The sequence below is a fragment of the Furipterus horrens genome, unplaced genomic scaffold, assembly GCF_987537825.1.
Source record: "Furipterus horrens unplaced genomic scaffold, mFurHor1.1.pri manual_scaffold_8, whole genome shotgun sequence".
NCBI classification, from domain to species: Eukaryota; Metazoa; Chordata; class Mammalia; order Chiroptera; family Furipteridae; genus Furipterus; species Furipterus horrens.
Genome location: NW_028327178.1, coordinates 108,336,026 through 108,362,970, shown reverse-complemented (window position 1 = coordinate 108,362,970; position 26,945 = coordinate 108,336,026). Strand labels below are relative to the sequence as shown.

Below are 26,945 nucleotides of genomic sequence, written 5' to 3'. Positions count from 1 at the left end.
GTGTTCAGGGCCAAGAACAGAAAGCATCGGAAGGAGAGTCCTGATTCAAGCCACTTTATAATACCCATGGCAGGGGTGAGGGGGGCACACGCACCAAGGAGCCACCCCGGCCTTTCCCCCGGCCCCCCCGAGTGGTCCTGAGGTCGAAACAGTGTCTTCGTCAGGGACTCAGGGCCCGCAGCAGGCTTCCCAGAGACAGGTCTCATTCCAAACCAGGGGTTCGAAAAAGATGCCGAACTTAATCTCCTGGAGGTGTCTTTTCCTACTTTGCAAACAGACCGAGGCCTGTCCCCTTGGCCACCGTCATCGTGAGGATGAAGGTCACGAGCGAATGTACGGGAAACGCACAGGGTGGGGAGGGAGTCGCACAGACACTTTCTCTAGAAGATCCTATCTCAGCAGATCAGTCTGAGGAAGGTTTCAAAGACAAGGCCACCTGCACACGTCACCAGGGCAGGGGACCTCACATCACATGGGACACACGGAGGAACCGTACACGGGAGTCCCCAGTCTACTCTCCGGGGACCGGAATCCACCGCCACTTCAATAAGGGTAAGCACAGCCCAGGCTTGCTGCCGGCGCGACTCCTAGGGCCGGCTTGTGTTCCTTCCAGGGCTCCCCTCAGCGCTCGCCGCTCCTCCTCCAGCCACAGGGCTCGGGAGGAAGAGGCAGGGAAGACCGCTCTGGGACTGAGGTCCCCGGAGGGACGCCCTTCGGTGCACTGCCACCACCAGCATGAGGAGCAGGGCCCCGGAGGTCCCTGTCCTTCGCCTGTCCAAGGTGACTTTGCAGCCTAGGCCCACTTCTCTTCTTTTTTTTCTTGTAAACCGAGAATTTCATGAACATGCCAGAACCAAACACTTGTCCACGGGCCAGTTCTTCAGAGGAGGAGCCGAGAATGACAAACGGGGCTGCACAGGGGCTCGGATTCGGGGTTTGCAAATAGATGTGTGTGGGCAAAAAATACAGACACCGTTGGAAAAACATGGGGAGCTACTTACATGTGGCACATACGCTGCACTCACACGTGCGTGTGCACACACTGCCTGTTTCCAAATTAACGTGAAAGGCTATTCAGCTCTGAGCTGTCCCTGGGTACAGGGGTTTCCGGCTCCTGCAAGCCCAGCGCCGGTATCGCAATTCTGTGCGTGAGATTTGTTTGAAAGCGTTTAGGTTTCTGTGGATCTCTCAAGGTCCCTCGTTTCTGCCCCTTCCGTTCTGGAGGTAGAAGCCATCTCTCTAGGCCTAAATTGTCCACTGGTAAAAATCAATTTTGATTTTATCAGTATTTATTACCGCTGGTGCTAGCTGTTTCGAAGGGCCAGGGACGGAAAACACGCAAACTAGGAGAGAAAAAATTAAAGCCGGGCCCCCGCACCTACAAATACAGCCTGCTCTCTTTTTAAGATGTATTTTGTATCATGCCAAGAGAGCTTAAAGTATCCATTTAAAAATTCAGTCAACACGGATTTATGGGGTTCTCTTCTTGCCCGTGTCTCCCAGGGCTCGCAAGCTGGGTGGTGGGTATTTCTAAATCAAGGGCGCCACGGTCAGAGGTGCTGCAAAACCAGCGCCCGGCCCCCGCTGACCCTGCGGCAGCCTCTGGCGTACGCCCCCGACCCGTCTCTCACCTTCTCAGGGGACAACAGACCCTGTGACAGGCCTGCACACCCCCCTCTTTGCCTTCCGCTCGTCTCTCCCTCCTCCGAGAAAAGACCCTCCAAATGTGTGTGCTCCTCCAGGGTCCCGGCTCTTACAAGTCGCCCCTGGACCTTCGCAGAGCTGGCTCCTGGCACGCTCTTGGCTGACCAGGACAACTCAGAGAAGAGCCCATCATCTCCCTGCCACGACCCTCCCTGGGGAACTCCCTTCTCCCACCCAGACAAAACAAACGACTGTGTGCGCCAAGTCCAAACCCACAACAGGGAAAGAGATTTTGCAGGATGTTTGTTAAAAAGGAGAGACAGCGTTGGATTTTAAATGTAAGTTTTTTGCTACAAATAAAACGCCCGCCTCCGCCTGCTCCGAGGTATCGACAAAATGCGAAGTCTCATTCAAAGACCCAAAGCAGAGGCAGTTCCCCAGGGACTTTTTACGGAACGGCCACCCTGGGGAGGCGCCAGCCTCAGGCCACACCGCCAGTCCGGGCAGGCAGCTGTGGTCGCGAACACAGCTTTATCAGAACACGCAGCCCTGTCCTGTAAGAGGCAGCCTGCTCGGGGGCGTTTCCGGCCCTCCTGCCGGAGCTCCCGGAGGCCATGGCAACGGACTCCGTGCAGCTCCTAGCCTCGGGCAAACCCTAGTCCACCTACAGAAAATTAATGGCAGAAGGCACATGCCTCACGACTCAGTTCCTCTGCTCGTGGACCCACATGGATAAAACACGGGAGACTAATTTATAACTGGGCAGCCTTCCATGTCTGCGAGCGCAGTGCAGTTTGAGCCAGAGGTGCATTCAGGGCAAGGGCTCAGGATGCAGAGTGAACGTCTGACCGTGAAGACGGGAAGTTACCAGTCAGCCAGAGCCCACCGCCTCCCCGTGTCTCTCTCTAGGTCCCAACCGGACCCATCGCCTGAGCCAGAACCTAAGGCCACCTTGCCCCTGCCAGGCTCAGGGGAAGGTGACGTGGCGCACGACTTCTGAGAACGATCTTCCTGGTGATGGATTTGTCTCTAGGCCCCACGCACAGGCTGCAGCCACGTGCAGTATGCCGTCCTGGTCTCTTCCACAGGCCCCTGTGCCTGGGGCGAAGGTTTCTGAGGGCAAAGCAACGGAAAGGCAAGGGGGACCAACACGCTGCTTAAGATGTTCGGCAGCTTTATTTTTATGCTCTCAGTTTAAGCCACCCCCTCCCGTGTGTGTGTGTGTGTGTGTGTGTGTGTGTGTGTGTGTGTGAGAGAGAGAGAGAGAGAGAGAGAGAGAGAGAGAGAGAAATTAAACATAAGAGGTCTGTCCGGAAAAAGTCGAGCCGTTGTTAATGTAATGAGAATGGTTTGCGTGACATCGATGTAACCTGGATCCAAGGAGAGGGGCCTGGTATGCGCGTGCATGAACAATGATGACTTCACTGTACTGGTCCGTGGAGGCGGTAGACAGCGTTGAGTGACTGTCGTGTTAAAAATGAACGAGTAGGGCAACGAATCTGCATCAGATTTTACATGAAGCTTGAACATTCTTCTGCGGAAACTATTTGGATGATTCCAGAGTCCGCAGCCACGGGCAGCTTCATCACGACAGCGTGCCCGCTAACATACCACGTCTCGTGCCATTTTCTAGTGAAACATCAAACCACCCGGGTGACCCAGCCTCTGTTACAGCCCAGACTTGGCGCCCTGCGACTTCTGGCTTTTCCCAAAACTAAAATCACCTTTGAAAGGGAAGAGATTTCAGACCATTGATGAGATTCAGGAAAACACATGGGGCAGCTGATGGTGACTGGGAGAACTGTGTGAGGTCCCAAGGGGCCTACTTTGAAGGGGACTGAGGCGCCATTATCCTGTGTACAATGTTTCTTGTATCTTCAATGAATGTTTCTATATAGCTGGATACCTTCTGGACAGATCTCGTATAGGGAGCATTTTAAAATCAACCTTCCAATGACAAAATGATGATGATAAAAATAACAAATCCTCCCGTGCAGAAAATGTGACAAAATGACAAAAGAATTCTTAGTTTGGGGGCTTTATTTTAATTTGTTTTCTTTTTAAGATGCTACATAGTCAAACAGAGCTGGTCTTTCATGGCATAAAGTGACCCCACAAACTCCCTGTTACCACGGGGCAGACGGGCGGTCGGCAGAGCCCCTTGTGCGCCCCTCCCACTGCACCTGCCGGCCCCCTCTCCTGACCCCCTGCTGCCTCATCGCCCTGCCCACCCGCCCGCTGGCCCCGGTGCCCAGCTGGGGCCGCAGGAGTCACATCAGGACCAGGCTGGGGGCACCACAGAAGGCCGGCTGCCCTGCGCCGTGGGGAAGGGCAATGTGGAGCTGGTCGTCGCTGCTACAGAGGCCCCTCCCCGCGGCAGCTGTTAGTTATTTACACGGACTGCTACTTCCCGGCTGCTGTTCTCAGCATCCAAATGGACCACACGTCCGTATGTCCATATGCAGAGCCCAGAACCTCCAGACGGGACCCCCAGCCCTCTAGCCAAGATGCCAGCTTCAGCCACAGCATTAGGTAGCATGGGTGGTTTCAGGTCACAGCATTAATTATATTCTTGTGACAATAAGAAAACATGAGATGAAATACATTAAATAAGTTAAATATGCATTCAACGTCTGAGTGACAGTGCAGGCCCACTACAAGAACCAACAGTGACTTAGCTTGGTCCCTTCGAGAGGACGAAGCGTGGCCTTTCCTTTCCCCAGTGCTGGGCCGGTCGGTCCCGCTCGCCCCCCGGCCCCCCGCCCAGCAAGTCTGCCTGACGCTGCCACAGCACAGGCCTTCTCGAGGTCTGACCCTGGCCCGCAGTCCCCAGGCTCTGACGGCCTGGGCGGCGCGCGGGCCAGCAGCCTGTGGGCTGAGCGGGCGGCACGGGCAGCGGAGGAGGGGACGGCCCTCCCACCACGGGGGCCCCAGCTCCGAGGGCCCACACTACTGGGCGAGGAGGCGTCGTGTTTTCAGCGAGTAATCCAGCAACACGGACAAGGCTACACGTGTTTAAAATGACATTTACAACATGCCATTATTATCATTTAATCATCGTTTCCCTTGTCATTAACAAAGTCATTCTTTTCCCCAATCGTGTACATTTTTAGCTTTCTAAAAGGTCGCTGTATTATGTTACATGTGTGTGTGTGTGTGCTCTCGCACGCGCAGGGAGGGGTCATTTAAAGGCAAGACCTGTGAGGTGTCATCATACGTTAATTTCTTTTTATACATGGTTACGATAAATTTAAATCCCACGACATGGCGGACCCACCAGTCCCGTCGACCACCCTCGCCGGCTGCCTCTACAAAGCGATCTTCCCCACGATGACCCCCACGATGAAGGACAGGACCACCAGCGCGAGCAGCCGGGCGCTGAGGCCCTCCTCCTTCCCCGCCACGGCCAGTGCGGGGCGCGGGCTGCTGCTCCGCACCGCCTTCCTCATCCGGAGCCCGTCTTCCTCCTGCGGGAGCAAAGGCACGTGTCAGGACGGTGCATGCGGCAGCAGGGGCGGGCCGGCCCGGACTCGGACCCGCCGCAGGGCCCGTCCTCCTCACCTGGAAGCCTGGCTTGAGGCCACTACAAAATACTGCCCCTCTCTGCTTCCGCCCACCCTCCGCACTGCTGCCAGTGACCTTGCACACCACAAATCCGAGCAGGGCACGCTTTGGCTCCCCATGATTTATAGACAAAAAGCCCTGAAGACGGTCCAGGCTGGGCCCACCCACCTTTTTGGCCACAGCTCCCAGCTACCCTGTTCACCTATAGCCAACACCTCCCCGCCCCCTGTGCTTCCCTCCTCCATGAACAGGCCTCCCTCATCAAGTCACTGAGGACTTCAGGAATGAGAGGGTCTCTCAAGGCATGAATATAAAAACCACCAGAAATACCAGGGCAGGGACGTGGAAGCCTTCCAGTACAGAGCTGAGGGCGCAGTGGGTACCCGGTAAGTTACGAGCAGATGGTTGGATTTCCACTGTTGCCATGCTAGGACACTTGGAACACTATACTGTGACTGAACGTGATACATGCACCTCAAATAGTTTCTCTCCAACGCATGCACGCATTTCCCGAAGAGGCAACACTGTCTCCCCCACGTGGCCCCGACCACAGAGGTGCGGGGCACAGGACCTTCTCCTCCCGCAGCGGCCGACCCCCGTCCCACACAGGACGTGCACCCCGCAGCTGCAGCCCCGGCTCCCGATGCCGTCTGCTCATCCCGGAACCCACACACCAGCTGCACCTGCCCTCCTCCTCCTCCTCCACGTCCACCGCGTGCGTGCCCAGCAGGCCTCAGAGCCCCGGCGGCCAGCGCACCGCGGCGGCCCGTCTCGGTCAGTGCCTGGTCTCGCCGCCGCCCCCACTGTCAGCAGGGCTCTCCCCAAGGGCAGCCCTGCTCCTGTCTGTGCCCACAGCGCTGGGCACATGGTGGGGCCTCAGTAAATGTGTTGACCAAATAAAAGAATGAGAAAACACGAAACAAAAACTCAGTGTTTGGCAGGATAAAGAATCTTCTATGTCAAGATTGGTCTGATGATATTTTAACGATATTCTGCTCATGGGGCATGGCCAGTATCGCTGCACAGTGATAAACGACCAGTGCTATTCGATTAACTTAGAAAAAATGGGCACGGTAAAATACAGCGTTTATTTTATTGGGTTTATAAAGAAGCGATTTCTACCTATTTATCACTTTAAATGGCACAGAACTGTTTCTGAGGAGAAATCCACGCAAGAAGCTTTAGGCGTATCTTAGACTTTTAGCCAAGAAGTGTCAGCGTCAGAATTTTCCTATGAGGCGGGCCAATGAAGATGTCTGCGGGGGGTGGGGGGTGGGGGTGGGGGCCTGCCAGGCCCGTCAGCTCTGTCCCGCCCCAGCACTGGGCGGCAGGGAAGGAGGGCCGGCTGGAAGGACTGCGTTCGAGACCTGGGGCTGCGCTGGATGAAGAGTGACAATCTTGCCCGAGGGGGCAGGACAGCTTGGCCTCAGAACCAAAGCTGCAACAGGAGTTCCCACGATCAGAGCGTCAGAAGCGCTCTCCTCAACACCGAGTCTCAGACAGACCGACTCTGGGAGCCGGAAGGGGCCGCACAGGCGTCTGGTGAGCGCCGTTCCGGGAGACGCTGGGGCCGTCCCGCTCAGGGGCAGCTCCAGCCTGGCCCGTCCCTTCCAGGCAGCGCCCCCGCCTCCGCCGCCCCCTACGCCCAGCGCAGCCGGGGGGCGCACGTCGCATCAGGGCTTTCTGCTCAGACCCACTGAGAATCTTCAGGGGTCAGAGTCACACCGGTGTTAAGTGGAGGCCAGGTCGGAATCGACCCTCTTCAAAGAGATTCTCAGCCAGTGGGGATGGAGTGGTGATTGAAAATTTAAATTTCAGATAACCATTGCTGTTCTATTTCTGGTCTCAGATCTTATTTTCAGTTTCCACTAATGGAAGGTGGTTTGGTTTTGTTTGTTTATTACAAGGGATAAGAGTTTAAGTAGTTGAGAAACTTGAGGTTCTTGATGGGGAGGGCGAGGAGGGAGTTTCAGGACCCCCGAGAGCCTGGAGGAAGCGATGAAGTTTCTCCCCAGGGGAAAAAAGTGCAAATTCAGGGGCACCACCCTCCCACCCCACACCGCCCCCCACCCCGAGCTCAGCGCGGATGCCGGAGGAGCCGTCTTACCTTGATCTGCCTGTTCTCTTCCCGCAGCCTCTGGACTTCGCCCTGCAGCCGCTTACACTCCTCCATGACCTTCTTCACCTCGGTGTCGTCCGCGGAAGAGCTCAGAGGCTTGGGCACCACTGGGCTTTCTGTCTTTGGTGCAGTTGTGGACATAATTTTATTTATTTCTACATCATGCTGTTCAGAAATAAATGAAAGCCCAAGTATCACCAACTACGTCATAAAGGACTTTTCATGCAAAGTAAAGTAGCTCTCAGCAAACACCACACGCGGCAGCCCTTCATCCACACTGTGAAGCGTCACATTTATTTCTAAAACGGATCACTGTATCTGGTATCTCGATACTCTAAGGCACCCGGGCCCCAGGCATTACGGACGAGGACAAACAACGAAGTCCGCCGAGACCGCACTTCCAGGAAGGAGAAAAAGGGCTGTGTGTGCTGGGCTACCCAACTCTTGCCGCGCAGAATCAGCCCACGGGAGCTGTGCACACGCAGGAATTGTGAGCCACAAATTACTGTCGCCAGGAAGATATGAACATCCCAGGACGGGATGGGCGGGTGCGGGCGGCCAGGGAGGGCGCAGAGGGCAGTCCGTTCCTGACCTGGGCGCCTGGGAGCGGGGGTGAGCGGGGACCAGCAGCGTCTGCAACGTTTCAGTCTGGGGAAGCTGCGCATCACCCCCTCCCCACGTGAAGATATCGTCCTGAGGCTGACCGGGACACGTCAGTGCGGGGGGCACACAGGGCGTGGGGGCTCAGGTGTGCTGGGGGGAGCCCAGTCCCTGAGAACCACCCACCTGGGGCCCCCTTTCATTTCCAGGTGGCGGCCAGGAGCCCTGCGCGAGGTCCCGTCTGCAAAGCTCACACGGCACAGAGCGAGGACCAGAATACAGGCCCCACAACTTCCCAGCTGCCCTGTCCAGGATGTAATGGGTGATTCCGAGGAACAGCATACGGGGGTGTTAACAACGACTGGGCAGAAAGCGCGCGCCACGCCCCTGGCACAGGCCTGCCGCGTTCCTGGGGGTTGTCAGGGATAACGTGCGCAGATGGTCGCAGAGCACCTCTGCCTTCCGAGTCCAGCCGTGAGCAGCCAGGGCAGCTGATCCTCTGCCTTGGCTTCGAATCGTGTCTTTAGTGCAATTTAAGGTTCCCTGACTAGGCTGAAGGGAGTTCATGTTAGCACTTCAGTCTTCCGCCTTCAGCCGGTCCCAGGGAGGGCCGTGCGGGGCTCGCCCATCGGGCGCCTGCGGCCGCGGCACACCATATAGGCCATCAGAGCTAGGGCACCGCCAGCTTCCTCCCGGGGCCAGCACAGCCCACGGCAGCGCGTGGGGCCCCGGCGGAGACGGGCCGCAGCCTGGAAAGCCCTCCTCTGACAGCAGGCGTGCCGGGTGGGCGCTGGCCGGGGCAGAGCGGGGCGGAGGGAGCGAGCAGGCGGGGGGCCCCGCGCAGGCCTCCCTCAAACAACAGGCCCTGTGCGTTTACCACCGTCTGCCAGGCACCACAATAAATGGCAAATTATTCCCCGTTCCGGTCTTACCCCCATTTAGTAGCAGCCCCTAACTCTGCCAGGTCAAAGACGCCCCTGGGGTTTGTAACATTTCAACAGCCAGCGTGGTGCGCTTTGCAAGGGGAAGACCTGCTTCAATTACTTGTTCTTCTGCAAGTCTCCCAAAGGCTGGTTTCACGAGGGCCCACTTACTTGTCAACTTCAGCTTTTTTTTTTTTTTTTTTTAATTCATACATCAGAAAGAGGAAAATAATTTGCCAACTTAAATCTTGGTTTTGCAGAAGATGGTATGCAAATAAGTATCAGCTTGCAACATTCAATTATTGTTAACTATAAACATACTTACTGGTTTATCATTTTCTGCTGGCAATTCAAACACACATCTAAGTTTTGAATCCATAAGGTCTTCCGGTTTTGCCTCCTTCCACTAAAACAATTTAAATTTAATAATCAGGATATTATAAAGCTGCTGGAAGAATAATTTTCTTCCTATAACTGACAATTTCAGAAAAATACTCTTAATGAGAAAGCCCTGATGTATATCAAATAAAGAACTTAAGTCTGCTGAGATTTCAATATTTTCAACATGACAAGATTAAATACACTAGCTTTCCTGAATATTTATTACACTCCGCAGATCCCGGCCTCGCCACCTGACGCCTTGAAGCCAGTCAGTGCCCCGCCTGCGGGCTGCCCCTGGGGCAGTGAGGACCACCACTAATGCCTGAGGGGCCAGAGCTGGCTTCTGAAGGAAATAAGCCTGCTTCACTGGGCACATCTTGCTTAGAGGAGGCACGGCCCGTCTGGAAGCGGTTCTGGAACCAGATTCCCAACTCCCAGTGGAGCAGGTGAACCAGCCAGCCCCTCCTGGTGGCTCAGCCCACTCCATTCTGTCCCTGCGGACGACTTCCTGGCTAAGTCCTGCTCCGGGAGGGTGCCCTCTGGGTTACCCTCCTCCTCCTGGAGGCAGAGGGTGGGAATTCAGGGGGCTCGGACCACCGCAGACCAGCGCAGCAGGAAGGCACAACACAGAGGAGGAACAACGCCCCACCCCTGCCCCAGGGCCATGCAGGGGGCAGCCAGAGCGACACGGGGACCAAGAGCCAAAAATGGAGAACGGCCAGGGCGTGCGCCACGGGGGCTGCCTAGTGAGGCCTGGGAACAGCACGCCACTCAACAGACGCTGAAGCCTGTTCAGTTCCACGGGCACGTCCGAGGCATGGTCAGTGAGGACGCTACAGACAAGACTGTCTGTTCCCGTGCACATGTGCATGCGTGCCACGGAGCATCGGGCAAGGGTTGTCAGGGGACACTGAAGCCACTGGGAGAAAGCGCTGGCGAGATGTTCACGTGGCCTCCAATGTCCAACGTGCGCAGAGCCCCGCAGATTCCCTAGCGTTACCCACAAGGGGCAAAGGAGCGCAGGCCCTGCGGAGGGCTGGCCTGGCCATCAACCAAGTAATCTGACTGAGCGTCTCCAAGAGGGACAGTCAGCATTACATGCCTTCTGATATGATGCATACATGACATCACCTATGTAGACTGTGCTTGCCACACAAGGCTTAACCTGAATTTAATCGTGAGGGAATAACTGGACAAATCAAGAATGTGGGGTCTTCTAGAAGTCCACGGGCCTGGACTTTCAAAGCCATGAAAGACGGACAAGGCCGAGGCTGCTCTCCCAGAGCAGGAACGAAAGGCCCTCTGGGGAGCCCCTGAAAGACACTGCGATGGGGGTTCTCTAGTAGATGGGATTAGAATGCCAACGCCCTCAGCCGGGCAACAGGCCGTGGCCGTGTGAGAGCCTGTCCTTGCTCTGAAGCACGCAGGGGTGGAGTCTGCATCTTACGCTCACGTGACTCAGTAAAAAGAAAGCGTACGACAGAAATGGGGCAAATGCGGCACACTGTTAGGGGGTGCATCTAGGCAGAGGTGATACGAGTGGCCAGTAAACCAGTTTTTCAACTTTCTGTACATCAAAATAAAAAGAACACTATTTTAAAGGGAAGAAAAAGCGCAAGGCTCCCCTTCATTAGCAGTGGTTGGGCTGAGTATGAACAAATGACAGGCAACGTTCCATTTTTGTGTTTCCAAAAATCTGACAATGCCCATTTCATATAAACATCCTTGAAACTGTTGTAAAAACGATCACACAGGAAGTGAGAGTCACCTTTACTGGGGACAGTGCCAGGCTTGTCAGCGTGGGGGGACAGCGCCGGACACAGCCCGCAGCTTCGGACAGAGCACACTCACTCTCACGGCCACCGCGCCAGCAGGCCTTCGGCCCCGGTCCCAGGCGCCCAGACCCTCCAGAGAGCGGAAAGCGCCCCAGGCCCAGGTTAGCACAAGGCAGACATAGCACCCCGACACCAAGCCCATGCACCCCCAGAAGCCATGCAGCACAAGCCCCACAGCCGCGTCCTCGGACAGCGCACACCGCGTGTTTGCCGTGCATGTCCTTGGTCACCCAGGTTCATAGGAAATGACACACCGTGTCCCAGGAGATACGAGGGAGGACGGTGCCTGCCTCAGTGACGTTCTTCTGGGGAGGAAGATGGCTCGTTATCACTGATCTCTCTCAAGGCCCTAAGCAGTGGCTTCTCCTTCATTTCCTGCCCAGAAGGTCAGCACCACGAAGACGGTCAGTTTCCTCTCCAAGCGAGAGAAGCTTGGGTGGCAAGGCTGGGACACAGGGGCCATGCACGGGACAGGCCCTGCTGTCAATGCCAAGACAGGACCAGCCCTATCGGGCGCGAGCTGCCGCGAACCCCACTGGGGGGCCTTCCCGGGTGACCCCGGTCTCCTGGCTTGGGCTGGCAGGCTGGGGAGCGGTGGGAAGGCTGAGGCGGCCCCGCCTCCCTGGGGCGGATGAGGAGGGCCAGGCACCTGTCCGGGCTGGTGCTGGGCCCTGCAGGCCGTCCCGGGAGGGCCTCCTCGCCTCCTCCACATGTAACAAGCTGACTGGCATTTCCATTCTTCTACCCCCCTTTCCAGAAAAATCAGTAATATTGTACCACTTATTTATTTTGTGAAAATGAAGTCATCTTATTTTTACCCAAATCAGAGTTAAACATTCAAGGAGAAAAATAAGAAGAAATCTAAAGAAAAAAAAAAAGAAAGAAAAGACTCATACTGACCAGAACCAATCAGAAAACAAACAGAGAAGCCCCGTAAGGGCGGAGGACACTCAGCAGGCAGCTCTCGCGCCCCTCTGGGCTCTGGCAGGACGGTTGTGGGGCCCGGGATGGGGAGGGGGGCCCACAATCCATTAAAGATGGAACCCATCAGAAGGAAGTGCCGGGGGAAACCGAGGCAGGACAGCCAGGGAAGAGCAGTGCTCCGGAGAGTTGCAGAAAGCGTTCAAGTCAAAGTGGGGGGCAGTGAAAGCACAGAGCCCCCTGGGAACACCGCTCCCCTGAGGACAGCCCGGACGCGCCGGCTCCGCATGCACCCAGCTCCGCACCTGACCGCTGCGCTACGGAAAAGTAAGAAGCATTCAGTACTTACTACTGCCTCCATATCTGAAGTGTCAGTCGGCGCAAACATAGACTGAACCATAAACTTGTGTTTACTTTTCTCATTGGGATCGTAATCGAAAGGCTGTAACATCACTGGGAAAGAAAATAGTTCATTAGGGGGGTCAGACGTGATTACCAGCAGCCAGTTGTTAACAGTTGCATTTCGGTGGCAGAGCCACTTCCCCGGTCCTCTCTCGGAGCCTCGCAGTACCCGGGGGACACGGGGGGACGTGAGCAGGCGCAGGGACCAGCATCTCCCCCGCTGTTCAGGTCTCAAACCCGAGGTCCCGGAAGGCAGGTGACTTGCCTGAGGCGGAACGGCGGGAAGTGCAGGCCTGGGCTGGGGCCCAGGTCTCCTGCACCCTGGTCCCCTGGCCGCACGCCTGACACAGCGGCACCTGCAGCCCTCACGGGGCAGGGGGACCGGGCAGAAACACCACATGCCAGTTTTGCTTACGAAAACACACCCAAATAACCTCTTTACAAGCTAAATAGGATCACAGGAGACATGTCGGGAACCGTGTTTGCTTCTCCCTGTCCCCAGGGAGGTGCCCTGCAGGCCCGCCCCAGCTCCTCAGCCGAGGGCGGCTCTCGCACACAGGACCCGCTTGCTGCGAGGCGCTGCCCAACCGCACGTCCAGTTCAAGTCTCCCGGACACCGCGTCCCGCACGCAGGAAGAGCCCCCTGGGGTCCTGACCGCGCTAAGAGCTGGCGTGGAGGGGGCGGTTCCCGTGGGTCAGAAACCAGGCTCTACTTTAGGCCTGTTACCCACTGAACCTTGCGGGGCAGGCACCGGGTGGAGGGGATCGTGACCCCTACTTTCAGATGACAACACTGAAGCATAGGAAGGCCACACCGTGGAAAGGCAAGCACTCAAATGCGGGGGTCTGTCTGGAAAGCCTGGCTCGTCCTTGGGCAGGGTGAGCGCTGTCCTCCCACCGGTAGGCCTTCCACACCCTTCCACCTGGGGGTTCACTGGTGTTCTCTCAGCCTGAACCCCCTCTCAGGGCTCCCCAGGTCCTTCCTCTGAGCCTCTCCATCAGCCACCCCCTGCAGCAGGTAAAGGGCAAGTGTCCTAAGATGGAGTTCGCAAATGAAGACGCTGGAGCCCAACAAAGTGCACTAACTTGCCCAAGGTCCCAGTCAGAAAGACCAAGTGCCGAGTACAGCCCAGGGCCCCTTCTGCCACGAGGGTCCCGCAGCTGGACGTGGGTCCCCCTCCTGCACCAGGCCCACTGTCACACACTGTACAGAGAGCGCCCCCACCCACCCTGGGGCCGCAGGGGTCCCTTCTGCCTCGGGACAGGAGAGCCTGTTAGAAGCTGACGGTGCAGCGATGGGAACGCTTCAGGCACGCAGCCACCCGGGCGGCTCTGCGCCCACTGCCCGTCTGAGTGCTCTGAGCTACAGGGGGCCTCGCTGGGGGACTCCTTCAGGACAAACATTAATAAACGTGCAACCCTTTTTAAAACGTGAGGCTGTCTACACACGACACCAAGTCAAGATGACTAAAATAATGGCATTCAGCCTGAGTACCGAAGATCCAGAGTGTGGCTGTCAGCAGAGAGAACACAGGTCACTTCACACAGAAAGCAGGTGCAGAAGCGGGGCTCCCCCCAGAAAAAGCAGTCCCGGCAAGGGCTCTCCCAGACAGACCTGGGACGTTGTGACCCGCCAGCAGCTCAAAACCATGCACTCTTCTTCTGGAAGCTATGTTCCCACAGAGTCCCCCCATCTCCAGTGCGCCAAGGAAGGTAACACACGATGACCCAAGGGGTCAGTGTGATCGTTCTGGGACAGGAACTGCCAATCCCGTTTGGAGTTGGGTCACAGTCTTCAAACTACTGTCAGATTAATGTTTATTTTTTCAAAATTAAACTGAACTGGGTTTTGAGAATCCTGGGTCCCGGCTGGTTGTGACAGCATCACGCTCCAATGCTTTCTGGATGGGAAAGCGGCAGACTCTGTCCCACGTGACACTCCATATGGCAGAAAGCTGCCTCTTCCGAGCTGTGAGGAGTCCCCGCTCCTCCACCCTGGGGGGGCGGGGAGGGGGGGCTCTGTGGCCGGACCAGGCCTATGTGTGCAGAGCCCGACACCCAGAGACGGGAGCACCAACAAGACCCTGCTGATTCTCAGAGACCTGGCTCAGCAGCTCCCACTGCACTCAGTCAGACACAGACCCGCGGGGTCCCGAGAGCCTGAGGCCTCCCCACTTGAACAGCCCCCTTCTGCACTCTGCTCCCCCTTCCTCGAGGCCAGGCAGGTGAGCGAGAGCAGCCAAGAGCCCCTGCTTGGCTAGAACCACTCTGCCAGGAAGGGTAGGAGAGGAGCCTTCCCCAGGGCCGGCCGCACATGCGGCACCTCGGCAGGCCGGTCCCCCCCATTGGCAGTCCCACTCAGGGCTCTCGGCGATCCGCTGAAGAAACCCAAGTCTCCATCGTCCGGAGGAGATAGGCCCAGAAAGGCTCCGTGGCCTCCCTCGGGTCCTGTGACAGCCGGGCAGCGCTCCGCCCTGGCTCTGGCTCCGGAGCCAGACTGCCCCAGCACAGGTTCTCAGGGCGCTATCCGGAGACCTGAGGGCCCCGCTCTGGGTGACCCCGTAAGCCAAAACCATGGTCATGGAAATACCAAGAGGTCGTCTGTGCCGCCATTCAGTGTGTTGGCCCAGAAGCCATGGTAAAGTCCGTGAGGGGAGCAGACGGCACACCTGCAGTGCAGGTGTCCTCCCGCCGGACGCGGCCACACCCCATGGCGTCTCTGAAAGGGCTGCTTTCTCCAGGAACACCCCTGGTGGCCAAGGGGAATGATGCTGCTCCCTGACCACAGCCGGCCACACTCTGCCCAGAAAGCCTTGCTGCTGCCTGGCTGGGAGCCGAGCCACACGCCGTCTCGGACCTGGAAGCCGCGGTTCTTCCGACCTGGGCACGGGGCAGGTGCCGTCTCGAATGGGAATGGAGTGAGTCTCCCCATTCAAGGAAAACAACGTACAGCAGTCGTGGCCAATGAAAACCCCAGGCCCCCGTGCAACCCTGGACACTCACGCCTGTCACCAAGAGCCCAGTTGCCCAGGAACTCAGACTCCCCCAGTGGGGTCAGGGGGAACAGGAACGAACGTGCTCCTTCTGACGTTATACAGTGAAACGCGCCAGCATTCGGAGGCGCTCCCACAATGCTACACGATCTAACCACAGTTCAGGACAGACCAACGCAACTCAGAGACGCAGAGCACACAGGTCACAGACGGTCTCAGGCCCCACACTGCACCTCTCCAAGGAAGCGCGTCTTGTCAGGTTTGGTGTGCATCAAAGAAGAAGGTCAGTGACGATCTGAAAAGGCTACTACCATGTGCCTCCCTTTCAGCTGCGCGTTCTGTGACAGAAGTACTGTTCCTCCGCAGGCCTTTGTCTGAGTGACACTCTTAACAGGCTGTCCCCCACGCAAAGCGTGTTCAGTAACACTAGTCTTCTCACTACGCTTTTTGGATGTAACTGATTAATGTGATTACAAAATGAATTAATACTTTCTAAGTTTCTCAGTTTAATTTGCAATATGATAAATATTGATAAACCCACAACGAAAATGCTCCTGGGTCTTTAATTTTTGAGAGCGTGCGGGGCCTTAGGATGACAACCGTGAGCGCCACCCCGTCCGTGAGCGGCCTGGAAAGGGACCCCAGTGAGGGCCTGACAGCTGAGCAGCACCCCGCGCAGAGAAACCGCAGTTCCGAGAGAAAGCAGTTTCACACAAACCCAGCCTTGAGCTCCGGCACTGATCGGGGCCCGGTGGCATCGGAAGCGCACATGTCCCTTACAGGGAGGGGCCCGGGCTCCTTGTGCCACTCTAACCAAACTGCCTTGCCGTTGCCTGCTTGCCCTCTGCGGACGTCACAGCCGTCCTCGGCACAGCTGCAGGCCTGGAGTGCCCCCAGCGCAGACATGGAGGCCTGCGAAAAGTGTCATGTGCACTCAGACCTCCACGTTACACAGGAATGTAAGCAAGTGTCAGGGCACAGGCCTGGGCCGTGGGTTCAGTCCCCAGTTGGGGCGCAGGAGAGGCAACTGATCAATGTCTCTCTCCCTCTCTTTCTCCCTCCCTTCCCCTCTCTAAAACTAAAAGCTTTAATATATATATATATATCCCTTCTGCAAAGGTGGGCACTCGGGGGGCCGCTGAGGGCGAGACCTTGGGACTGCTGGCGAAGCCCTGGGGGGCTCACCCAGAGGCGGGTGGGCCCTCGGCCCCTCCCCCGCAGAGACGACCCTCCTGCCCTGAAGAGCAGGCAGAAAAGGCGGTGTCGCCCTCACCAGCCCTCCTTTCCTTCTGGGCTCCCACATCAGCAGGCAGGGCGGGGAGGTCAAGGGCCCCGTGGACCCCCCCGTGCCGCTTCCTGATCCCGCCGCCAGGCCTCAGCGTCTGCACCCTGCTCCGCACGTCCCGAGGCCTGTCTGTCTCGGCTGCTGTCACTCACGTCAGATCCCACTGCCGAGGCCCTACAAGCTGGAACTTTATGAGGACATGACAGAATAAACGCTGTTAATCGTTTGTCCTTTCAGCTCCGTACATGCAAATTGTGACAGAAATTATGTACTTTTTCCATGACAGGCTATAAAAGAGCTTCCCATTAACTTAATTTACTTCACTTGAATACCAGAGACACTGATGATAAAACCCTCTTAAATGAACCATCTAGCCTGCGTTTAAGATGGATCTGCTGATACCACATTAAAAAGAAGTCCGTTACCAGGAGACAGCCTGGAGACCCGGCCACGTGCACCGCTGGCGCTGTGACAGGGCCCCGTGGGGCACGGACTGCACTTCGGGGTCCTGCACGGGGAGGGCCCCCGGGTCACAGAGCCCTGGATCAGAGGGACCAGACCTCCTTCAGGGGAGCAGCAGCGCGGTCTGGATGCCGCTTCACACACACACACACACACACACACTTTCGGGGGATGACGACTTGATTAAACGCAGCATAAAAGCTTCCTGTGAGAAGCCAGGCAAGTCACACGTCATTTTCACCTGCACCCTAATGGTAATGGAGCTGATGAATAAAAGTTTGACAAGCACCGCAGCGTGTGATTACTACTAGTTTTTAATCTCAGAATCATACCTTCAAAGCATCTCTCTGCTTGTTTTACGTGACCGATCTCAGCTCAGGCCTCCGCGGACACCTAGACGCTCCAGCGTGGGAGTTCCAGTCTCTCCCAGCCACGCTCCCCTCGTTCCAGAGCCTCCCCAACTCCCACCAACCTGGTCTCCCCGTGTAGCCCAGTCAGCATGACAGGTCTCAGATCAAAACCCTCCTGTTCTGCAGGGAAAGACCACCAGCCCGGCTCTGCGTCGGTCCCTGGAACCCGACCCAACAACAGGCCCCTGCTGGCCCTACGGGTGTGCGCCGGGTGCCGGCCCCACCCCACCCCCACCCCCAGGGGTCTGTCCTTGCCAGTCTCCTCTTCCCATGCTGACCCCACCTGCCTGTTCCCCTTCTGGCCCCCCTGCCCTCCTCGCACCCCAATAAGGCACACCTTCCGGGGTCTGACCTGCCACGGGCGTGGTGTGCTTGCTGGCCGGTCGGAGCGGGCTGAGGACACGCGTTCCCAACACGTTCCTGCAGGCGCCACTGCTGCCGGCGCGGCAACCGCAGCGGAGAACTCGGGCTCCCGGGCGTCTCCCGGGACGGCAGCCCTGCTGCAGGGCCACGCGCGCCGTCTCTCACTGCGAGGCCTCACTCTGTCAGTGGACGCAGCCTGACGCTCACGTGCCCCAGCCCCGCCATGGGTTTGCCTCTTGTACCCACGCACCCCGAGGCCGGGGCTTCGCGTCTTTTGGTCTCACCTGCTGGACACTCACCTGTGGCTTTTCGCCAGTTCGTGGGTGTGTCCCTTCTGCCCTTCCAACGCCCATGCCCCCCTAGAAATCTCCGTGGGAAGCACAAGGAGAGCCGCCTCTGACCCTCCCCCAGCCAGCTTCTCTCCCCTCCCGCCCAGAGCCACTCACTGTCCTGCGCGCAGTTCAAGACAGTTTCCCGGCCTCGGGTCAGTGCTGGCCTTTCTCTTGCCTTTCAAGCAGCCTGTGCACCAAAAAGCTGTTCTCCACCAAACTGCACTTCCGGTGCAATAATGAAGTCACTGCTCCACTGCTTCAGACTAATCAGGACCGAGTCAGTGCTCACGACCGGCTTACGACGGTCAGCGCCGCCATGCCCGCGTGACGTGGCTCTAGCTGAAGCGAAGCAGCCCCAGCTGGTTACCCAGCCCCCTCACCGTGAGCCAATTCATTATTTCCTTTAGGGTCCTCAGAATGTTGAAAACGTCACTGCTTTCCTGGCCCTCTGCCTATTCAGGGACCCATGGATGGAACTCTGAGTCTAGCAGGTGAAGTTAATTGTATCTATTTATGAAGAAGGTAACACTGAACTGTATTTGTGTGTGTTCCAGGTGAGCACAGCGAGTCCCCCACTGTGGCCGCATCGTGGTGCCCCTTCCGTCCATTCTGGCCTGTGACTGGTCACCAGTGTCTGATACGCAAAGAACCCAACTCGGTGCGCGCGACGCTCTGCTGAGTGCGGCCCGCAGGCCCGCTGCCGCCACCTTCAGCGGGGTGGGGGCCCTACATGGACCTGTGAGGCCTGCTGCCCTCTGAAACTGTAAAGAATAAATTGTCATACTCATAAAACGTGAAACAGAATTCTTCTTAAGAAACTTAAATATTATAGTAAACTAAAAATTCTTTAAAAGTATAATTAAGCTTAATTTTTGTTGGTAAGTTTTAAAAAAATAAACCAGAATTTCGTGCGGAGAAAAAGATTAGATACACCTGTTAAGTGCGAATGTGAGTTGTTCTTATCTGAGAGTAATAAACCGGGTTCGTGAAAACCACTTACAGACTGTTTCCCTTATCAGACACTTCAGTTCCAAGGCAAACGATCACACGAACAAGGACGCTGCTGTGAAGATGCCCACCCCCGCCCGCAGCTCTCTCTGAGCAGCACATGACAGACGGACGCCTGACCTCTCCCAGCGGGCTGTGCACATCTACGCTGGTAAAGACTGTGGCCCAGGGCTGGCTGGTCCAGGGCGAGCAAACAGCTCCATGAAACTGAGTCAGCAAAATCATAAAAGGATTAATTATCAATTGCAATACTACCCAATTACATTAATTGACCAATGTTTCCATCCAAGAAGAGTTGCTGATATTCATTGTCCTCGGGATTTTACTGGAACAACTTTGTGCTTTAAATGTGATTGAAATAAGTGCTGAAAAAGGCTCTATGTCAGGAATGAATACTGCTCCTTAATTCTCTGAATTTTAATTTAAACTACAGACTCAGACACTAGAAGATTTGTGTGTGTTTGTCTCTAACCCATTTTCAGCTCCCAGGGTACACTCAGTAAAGTGTCTCCGCACCTAAGCCCTGGTGTCTTTGATGACGCTCCCCTCCGCCCCTCCCGTCACAGAGATGGCCTGCATTTCTAATGTGCTTGGTACACAGGCAACCAGTGTGCATAACGGAGCTGCAAACGGAGCCGTGCTTGCTGCTTTAGTGAAATTAGAATTCAGTGAAGGTTATACAAATATTAAACTTAATATCATATTACAGGAAGCCTAAGTATTTTTGATGGGCCCATAATTTTACCACTTCACCTGCTGTATCCGCTGGCAAACATGGTTTGGAATATTAATGGAAAACTCCCTCATTATTAAACTGCAGTATTAAAGAAAAAAATCCACAACCACTAACAGCTTACCACAAAGACATTTTCAGAAATTATCTACCTTAAAAATATTTTCCCATTAGACAGTTCAGAAAACAGACTTAATTTTGTAAAGCTAGAACCAATGGGGAGACCCCCCACTGCTTCAAACAATTCATTAATTCAAAACGTTCTATTTTCCTTGCATTTAAAATCTCAGGGGGAAAATACCCAATCTCCTCTTCTCCGGTCTCCATTTAAGTGTGCCTATTTTGCTGAGGTCCAGCTTTGAATAATTCAAAACCATCTTTAGTAGATGGTGTGTATCAGGGAGCAAGGGGCCAAGACCCTGGCCTCCAGGGCCAGTCAATGAAGACAGAGGGCACCCGCACCCTCCCACTGCACTGCCCCCCAGCAGGTGCGGGTCCCGGAAGGGGCTCCTGGAAGGAGGTGCGCTGAGCACCCAAGTAAAGAACAAATCACAGACCTGAGCGACCAGCTTCAGAATACCTAGGTTTACAAAACAGAGTTGGTTTTTGAAAGAACCCAGTAAGTGATGATGCGCCATCTTCTGAAGAATATAACAGGAAAGGTCGGAATCTGGACTTTCGACCAAAAGAGAAAAAAAGAAAAGCAAGAGTTTCAGAGTGTGCATCCTGAAAGATAGACATGTGACAGCCAGACAGCCTCGCTCCCACGTCACCACCTCAGTCCCTCTGGCTAGCTCCACGAGTGGGCACACTCCTCCTCCAGCCCCTTCTCCCACGCCCACCCCTGTCTTCAAGAATGAATTACAACCTCCCCTAACAGCTGCACGTCGAAAGTGTTCTCAGAAACGGGACAAGCAATGATGTACCAGTCACGTCCTTCTCAGGTATGCAGTGACATTCTGTGTCATAGGCAGGGCCATGCTGGTATATTTGAAGTTGATTCTATGGCCACCTTTTCATAGATTATCTCTCAAAACTTACCAGCGGCTTTTTACTATAAAACCAATGTCAAATACAGAAAGAAGAAAAATCACCCATTTCTTCTTAAAATTAGGAAAAATCCATAAGTTACTGAAAGGTATGCAATTAGTTTATTTTTAAAAAGGCAATTCAAGTACGTACACGCCACCTTCCACAACAACCAGCCAACTATGTCAAAGCTAGTGGAATCCCTCCCCTGTAACATGTGTACACGTGTACAGGTTACAGAGCACGGTAAACGTTCTACGAGGCAGATACTCCTTACTCTCCTTGTTACAGATGAGGAAACTACAGCCTAGGAAAGTGATGGACTGGCCAAGGATCGGTCAACAATTTAAACAGCAGAGCTGGGCTTCCTAGTCAGGTTTCCGGACCCCAGGTCTAGTGGCCTTTGAGCAGAGTGGGTGAGACCACGCTTGGTCACGTGCACACCTGAGACGAGAAGGCTGGCCTGGGACAACTGGCACTGCCGGCCTCCAAAGGACATCTTCTCTCCCAAAGGGACCAGGAACACCACGCATTCCCCAAGATGTCATCATGTAACTGCATGTAAGAGGGCCCTTGGGGAAATGCAGTGCTTTTCCACCCTGAGATATGAATGTCTAATAAAGGGCACAGCAGAACTGCCACATGTGGGGGCCAGGTGAGGCTGTCCTGCAAATGCAGTGACATGTGGCCTCACTCACGTGCCCCTCAGCACTGAAATACACACAGCCCAAACACAAGCTACCGAGTCCTCTTCCACGTGCACACATCTCCTGCCTCTTGCAGGAGGAAGGTCTGCAGACACATGGACATTTTATTATTCAACTGCTTTTCCCCAAGTACATCACAAGCTGTGAGCCAGGGCACTTTATGTTGGAGGTCTGCCTGTAAGTAGAGCTTTCTCTAATGCTGCTGAGGCAGCTGGGGGCCACTGGACAGGAGCTGAGACACCTGGCTTCAAATACCAGCTCTGCCACTCATCGCCCAGGGACTCCAGATGACCACGCCCACGCTGGACGCTCTGTTCTCATCTGCCCAGAGAGGCTGCATCCATGTCTTGGTCTTCCTTAAGCTGGTAATCATAAATCAATACAAATGTCCAGGGCTAATTACTACCTTACAAAACATTTCTATGACAGAGAGGGATGGATCTTTCTCTGACACACACACACCCCCCCCATCAGAAAACACACCGAAACTGTACAACTGCCTGGTGAGACTATTTTATCAGAAAACCATGTTGCTGCTCCCATATTTACTGTGAAAATTGGTAATCCTCATCTACTGACAACCTTTGCTTAAATGTGATACGGGCAAGGAAACTGGGGGGCAGGGGGAGTCAATAAAAGAAGGGAATGAAAGGTTAGGCTGCCCTTGATTTCAACAGAAAAACGGAAACCCGTGTGAATTTTAACCCTAGGGAACGAAAGGGCGCAGCAGTGCTAAGAGCCTGGGCCCCTCCCGCTCACCCCAGAGGGGGCCCCAGTTCAGCGCCGGGGCTGCAGAGCCAGGTGGAGTCCTCCACGCCCTGCTGCCCTGTGCGTGTTTCCTGAGCGCACAGGAGCCGGTGCCCTCCTGGGTGCAACGCAGTGACAGTGCCCTCCGCCCAGGGTAGAGCGCAAAAGTCACAGGAGAGAGTACGTGTGCAGGCCCGGCACGCTGGAGACCCGCGGTGAACGTGGGCCCTGCCCTCCTGCCTCCTCCTGGATAACAAGCCAACTCCAGAGCCTGGAACAGGCCGTGCAGCCTCAGAGAAGCGCGGGGGAGCTGGTGCGGGCGCCCCGTAACAAGGGAGGCAGCAGACGCCAGGGAGTAAGAGTCTGCAGAAACGATCAGATAATGAAACACCTCCCATCTTTCCAAAGAAGTGAATCATTTTCTTTTAGGTGTCAAGTGACTAGCCAAATGTATCACAGTCAAGCTCTGTCACGGAAAAAGCCAGCCAGCCAGGTACCCACCCCGATGAACAGTAGCGTCTAATGATACAGAGCCCGCTGGGACACAGTCTCTTGAGCCTTAAAGGATAAACACCCCCACCCCCCACCGTGGCTCTTTCACAAACACAAAAGCATTCCTGGACCCAGAAGTTCCAATAAGCTAAAAATTTATTCCATTTCTAAAATAGATTCAACTCACGCCCATCACTTACATCTCCTTAATTCTGAAATCCAGTTCTCCATTTGGGCACTTTACCAGCATCTTTTCAAAAGTCTGACTTTGGAAAATAGATGCACTCTCAGAAGGGGAAAAAAACCCGTCAGCCATGCACACAACTTACACCCTTGAATACATTCCAAGTGCCTCAGCCCTGGTCTCCCTGAGCTTTTCACAATCAGTGAAGTGCGGTTACCAATCACTGGAAATGACATGAGCTTAACGTCAGAAATCATTTAGCTTAAATAAGGAAATAACTCCATTTCGCTTTCTCCCACAAAGTAAAATTATGTTTGTTTAGCCCTTTTTTATTGCCAAAGGGCAGATTTAATTCCAAGGGAGTGAACACCAGACTCACTCTGAAGTCTGAAGTCACCACTTTAGTTCCGCTCTGACCGTTGGGGCACAAAGCAGAAAACCAAGGGGGCATCACCTACGGGAACCGACAGGTGCGGGGGCCGCTGGACAGGAGCCGGGACACCGGGCTTCAAAGGCCAGCTCCGCCGCTCACCGCCCAGGGACTCCAGACGACCGCGCCGCACTGGGCCGTCCTTATCTGCCCAGAGAGCCCGCACCCGCGCCTGGAGGACCGAGGCGCGAAGCAACCCCGCCGGCCCGGGCGCCGCTCCAGCCCGCGGACTTACCGGACACGTTAATGGCGGCCCCCGCGTCAATGACCCCGCTGTTGGGCCTCACGCAGTACCGCCGCGGCGCCGTGGTCTTCACTTTGAAGCACACATTCCGGTCTGTCGGGTTGCCGAGCTTCAGGTTGGTGGTGACGACGTCAGTGAAGGGGCCTGCGGAGGAGAGACAGAGGTGGATGGAGACCTCCCGAGGGGTCAGAGCCGGGCGCACAGTCCGGGCGCGGGGCGCGCGGTGCAGAGGAGACTCGAGGCCCCCAACGTGTCACCGCGGTCGCGGACGCGCGCCGAGGCTCAGTCCCGTGCCCTGGGCCAGCGCCGACGCCCGCACGGCTCCAGGGCTGCTGCGGGGCCGCAGACGGGAGGGCGGAGACTCGGGAGGACCCGCGACCTGCCTCCGTTTCCCTCCGCCTCGGAGGTAGTGAGGCTCGGACCCCAAAGCCAGGTCGGAGCCTGCGTGGAACCCCGACTTCCACAGTAACAGAGGAGAGCCGATGGAGCGCGCCAGGGGCCGGGCCGGGCGCGCACGGTGACCGACGGCAGCGCGCCGAGCGGCAGGTGGAGGAGGCTTCGCTGTGAGCGAGCCCGGCAGCCGTGTCCCGCCAGGAAAGTCGGGGGCGTCTTAGGCGCTCGCGTCCTGCCGGGCAGCCCGCGCCCGACACAGCATCCAGCTTTAACCACCCACGCTGCTGGGAAACTGAAACAAAGCTCGGTGCCCTCAGGGCGTATTTTATTATTATTTATTCATTTTCTACTGTATTAGATTTTTTAATTAAAAAAGTAAAACATGCTTCTTACGACAAGCTCAACAATAAAAGATGAATAAAGAGGAAGCTAATAAGCTTTCCCTTGCCCGGAGGTAACAATATGGGAGATTTTCCACATCGTCTGCGCTCATACGAACAGCACACACACGTGGGAGGGGAGGGAGGAGTCACAGAAACGGGATCATACTATGCACAGCACTCTGACACTTACTTTTCTTCCACTTCCCAGTCTACTGTGGACACCTGACCACTGGCTTTATTAGGGAATCAGGTGGGAAGCTGGAACTACAAGACCCCTTAGGCCCTTTTCAAACTTGTACCTTTTCACCATGGAAATCAACGATACCTTGTTTTTCCAGGCAAGCCCTTTCCGCTCCAAGGACGGAGAAGGGGTGGCCAGCTGTGTGGGGGTGTGCTCACCAACTGAAAATCACAAAACGCTGCCTCACCGGGATGTTCCCTACGAGGCCCAACCAACACAGACATTCAAATCTGTGACTCGAAAACTTTATAATGACACTAAGCCCCGAGGACAAGGGTGACACTTTCCAGGTTCCTGTACCCCTGGCACTGTGTCTGGCACCAAGGAAAAGGACATGTGTGTGTCGAGATAGACATAAATATACACAGATTCATTCAATAAGGAGGAAACTACCTCATGGATTAGCACTAGCAGAATTAAAATCTCAGGCTGCTTTCTCTCCTCCAGAGGTGCTCAGGCTATGAAAAATCAACCTATTGCAGGCTTAACTTAAATATAAATTAAGGAATCAATAATGGTAGAAAGGAAAAAAGGAAAAGAAACTCAATTCCAAAATCAAATAAACTACTACAAAGCTCATTTTGAAACCGTGACTTAGTTCCAATGTGACTGGCGTGCATATCCGGGGGACAATCGGAGCATAAACGAATTTCACGTTTGCTTACGCGTGATTGTCTAAAAGCTACGCCAGGCGCACCCCGGAAACTGCACCCTGCGGATCCGCGCTGCCAGAAAGGCACACCTCTGACCCCTCTCCCCCACCAGCGGCTGCTGCCTGCCCACCTTGTGGGCAAGGGCCACGCCCGTCACACCTGGTGCTCCCACACTCCCTTCTAGTGCAGGTGACCCTCGGGCAAACATCAGGTCTCCAGAGGCGAATCAAGGGCCGCACTTAACTGCAGTGTTTACGTTATTTCCTGCCCATTTAGTGCACGCCAACCCATGTCAGTGCTTTTATTAGCTTCCTGTGTGTGAGCGCATGCGTCCAACAAAGTTTAAGAATTTGTGTAGGTATGTATTTACGTGTGTATGTGTGTAAGAGGGGAAGGGAGGGAGAGAAACACAGATGTGAGAGAGAAACATCAACTGGTTGCCTCCCGTAGGGGACCAGACCCCCAAGCCAGGCCCGCGCCTGCCCAGGAACTGCACCGGCGGCCCTCGGCTTTGCGGACGCCGCCGGACCACACCGGTCAGAGCCCGTGTTTCAGGCACCTAACTTCACTTCCCCTCCTAAGTCCTGCAGTTCTCAGGCGCTGTTTTGTGTAGAACGACCATTTTTAGGAATGCGTATGTCACATTAAAACAGAACCAACGGCATTACTGGGTCACCTGCTGTTTGGGGGTTACCTGCACTAAACGCTGTTCTCATTTCATGGGCAATGGTACCCTCCAGAATGAAATGCCCGAAGAGAAGCAGTCTCTCCCCACCCCAGCCCCTGCCGTCGCCCCCCTCTGGTGTCGGCTGCCCACGTGGGGAAAGACGGCCCCTTCGGGTGCGTCACCTACCCTCTCTGCACCCAAAGTCACCTCCTTGTGAAGAGCTAAGGTTACGCAGGAGGGCAGGTCCGCTGTGGCCCGAGAGGATTTTCAGCTACCATGGGGGAAAGCCAGGTGCTGACCACACTCCAGCCGCGTATCAGGTTCCTGGCACCGAGGGAGGAACGGGACGCCGGGGGCTGAGGCAGGCTCGGGCATTACAGCGGCCCTGCAGCCGGGCCGGGCCCCACACCAGGGCGCGCGGTCCCCTAACGGAGGCGAAGGTGGAGCGAGGCCGCGCCCCGCTGAGAGTCCACTCGCTTTACGGGGTGGGGGCCGCGTCAGCAGTGTGGGAGAGAAAAGGGACTGCTGCGGGACACCACTCCGGTCTCCTGGGTGCAGGGAACACACACACACACACACGCACATGCACGCACACTCTCACTCACGCCCAACCACGCACAGCGCTCCGTGGGAGCCACCCCACCTGCCCACACCTGCGGGCCCTCACCTCGAAGCCGCCCATCCCAGGAACCCCGAGGAACCCCCACAGCACCAGGGAAGCAGACGACGGACGTGTGTCCCCCTTCACAAAGACCTACGTGGAAGGGGCGGGCTTTCCAGTACCAAGCCTCGGCGTGAGA

General features: G+C 55.7%; 1 protein-coding gene across 1 annotated transcript in view; it reads right to left on the bottom strand.

The window, feature by feature from the left end:
• Positions 1-3,666: 3,666 nt before the first annotated feature.
• VAPB (VAMP associated protein B and C) overlaps positions 3,667-26,945 on the bottom strand; it is a 44,808-nt gene continuing 21,529 nt past the window's right edge. The window contains exons 2-6 of the mRNA XM_090286602.1: positions 23,800-23,952; positions 12,337-12,440; positions 9,176-9,256; positions 7,316-7,492; positions 3,667-5,111 (exon numbers count right to left, since the gene is read on the bottom strand). Of these exons, the coding sequence (XP_090142728.1) occupies positions 4,953-5,111; positions 7,316-7,492; positions 9,176-9,256; positions 12,337-12,440; positions 23,800-23,952 (674 nt within the window). The 3' untranslated portion in view covers positions 3,667-4,952. The remainder of the gene's footprint in view (positions 5,112-7,315; positions 7,493-9,175; positions 9,257-12,336; positions 12,441-23,799; positions 23,953-26,945) is intronic.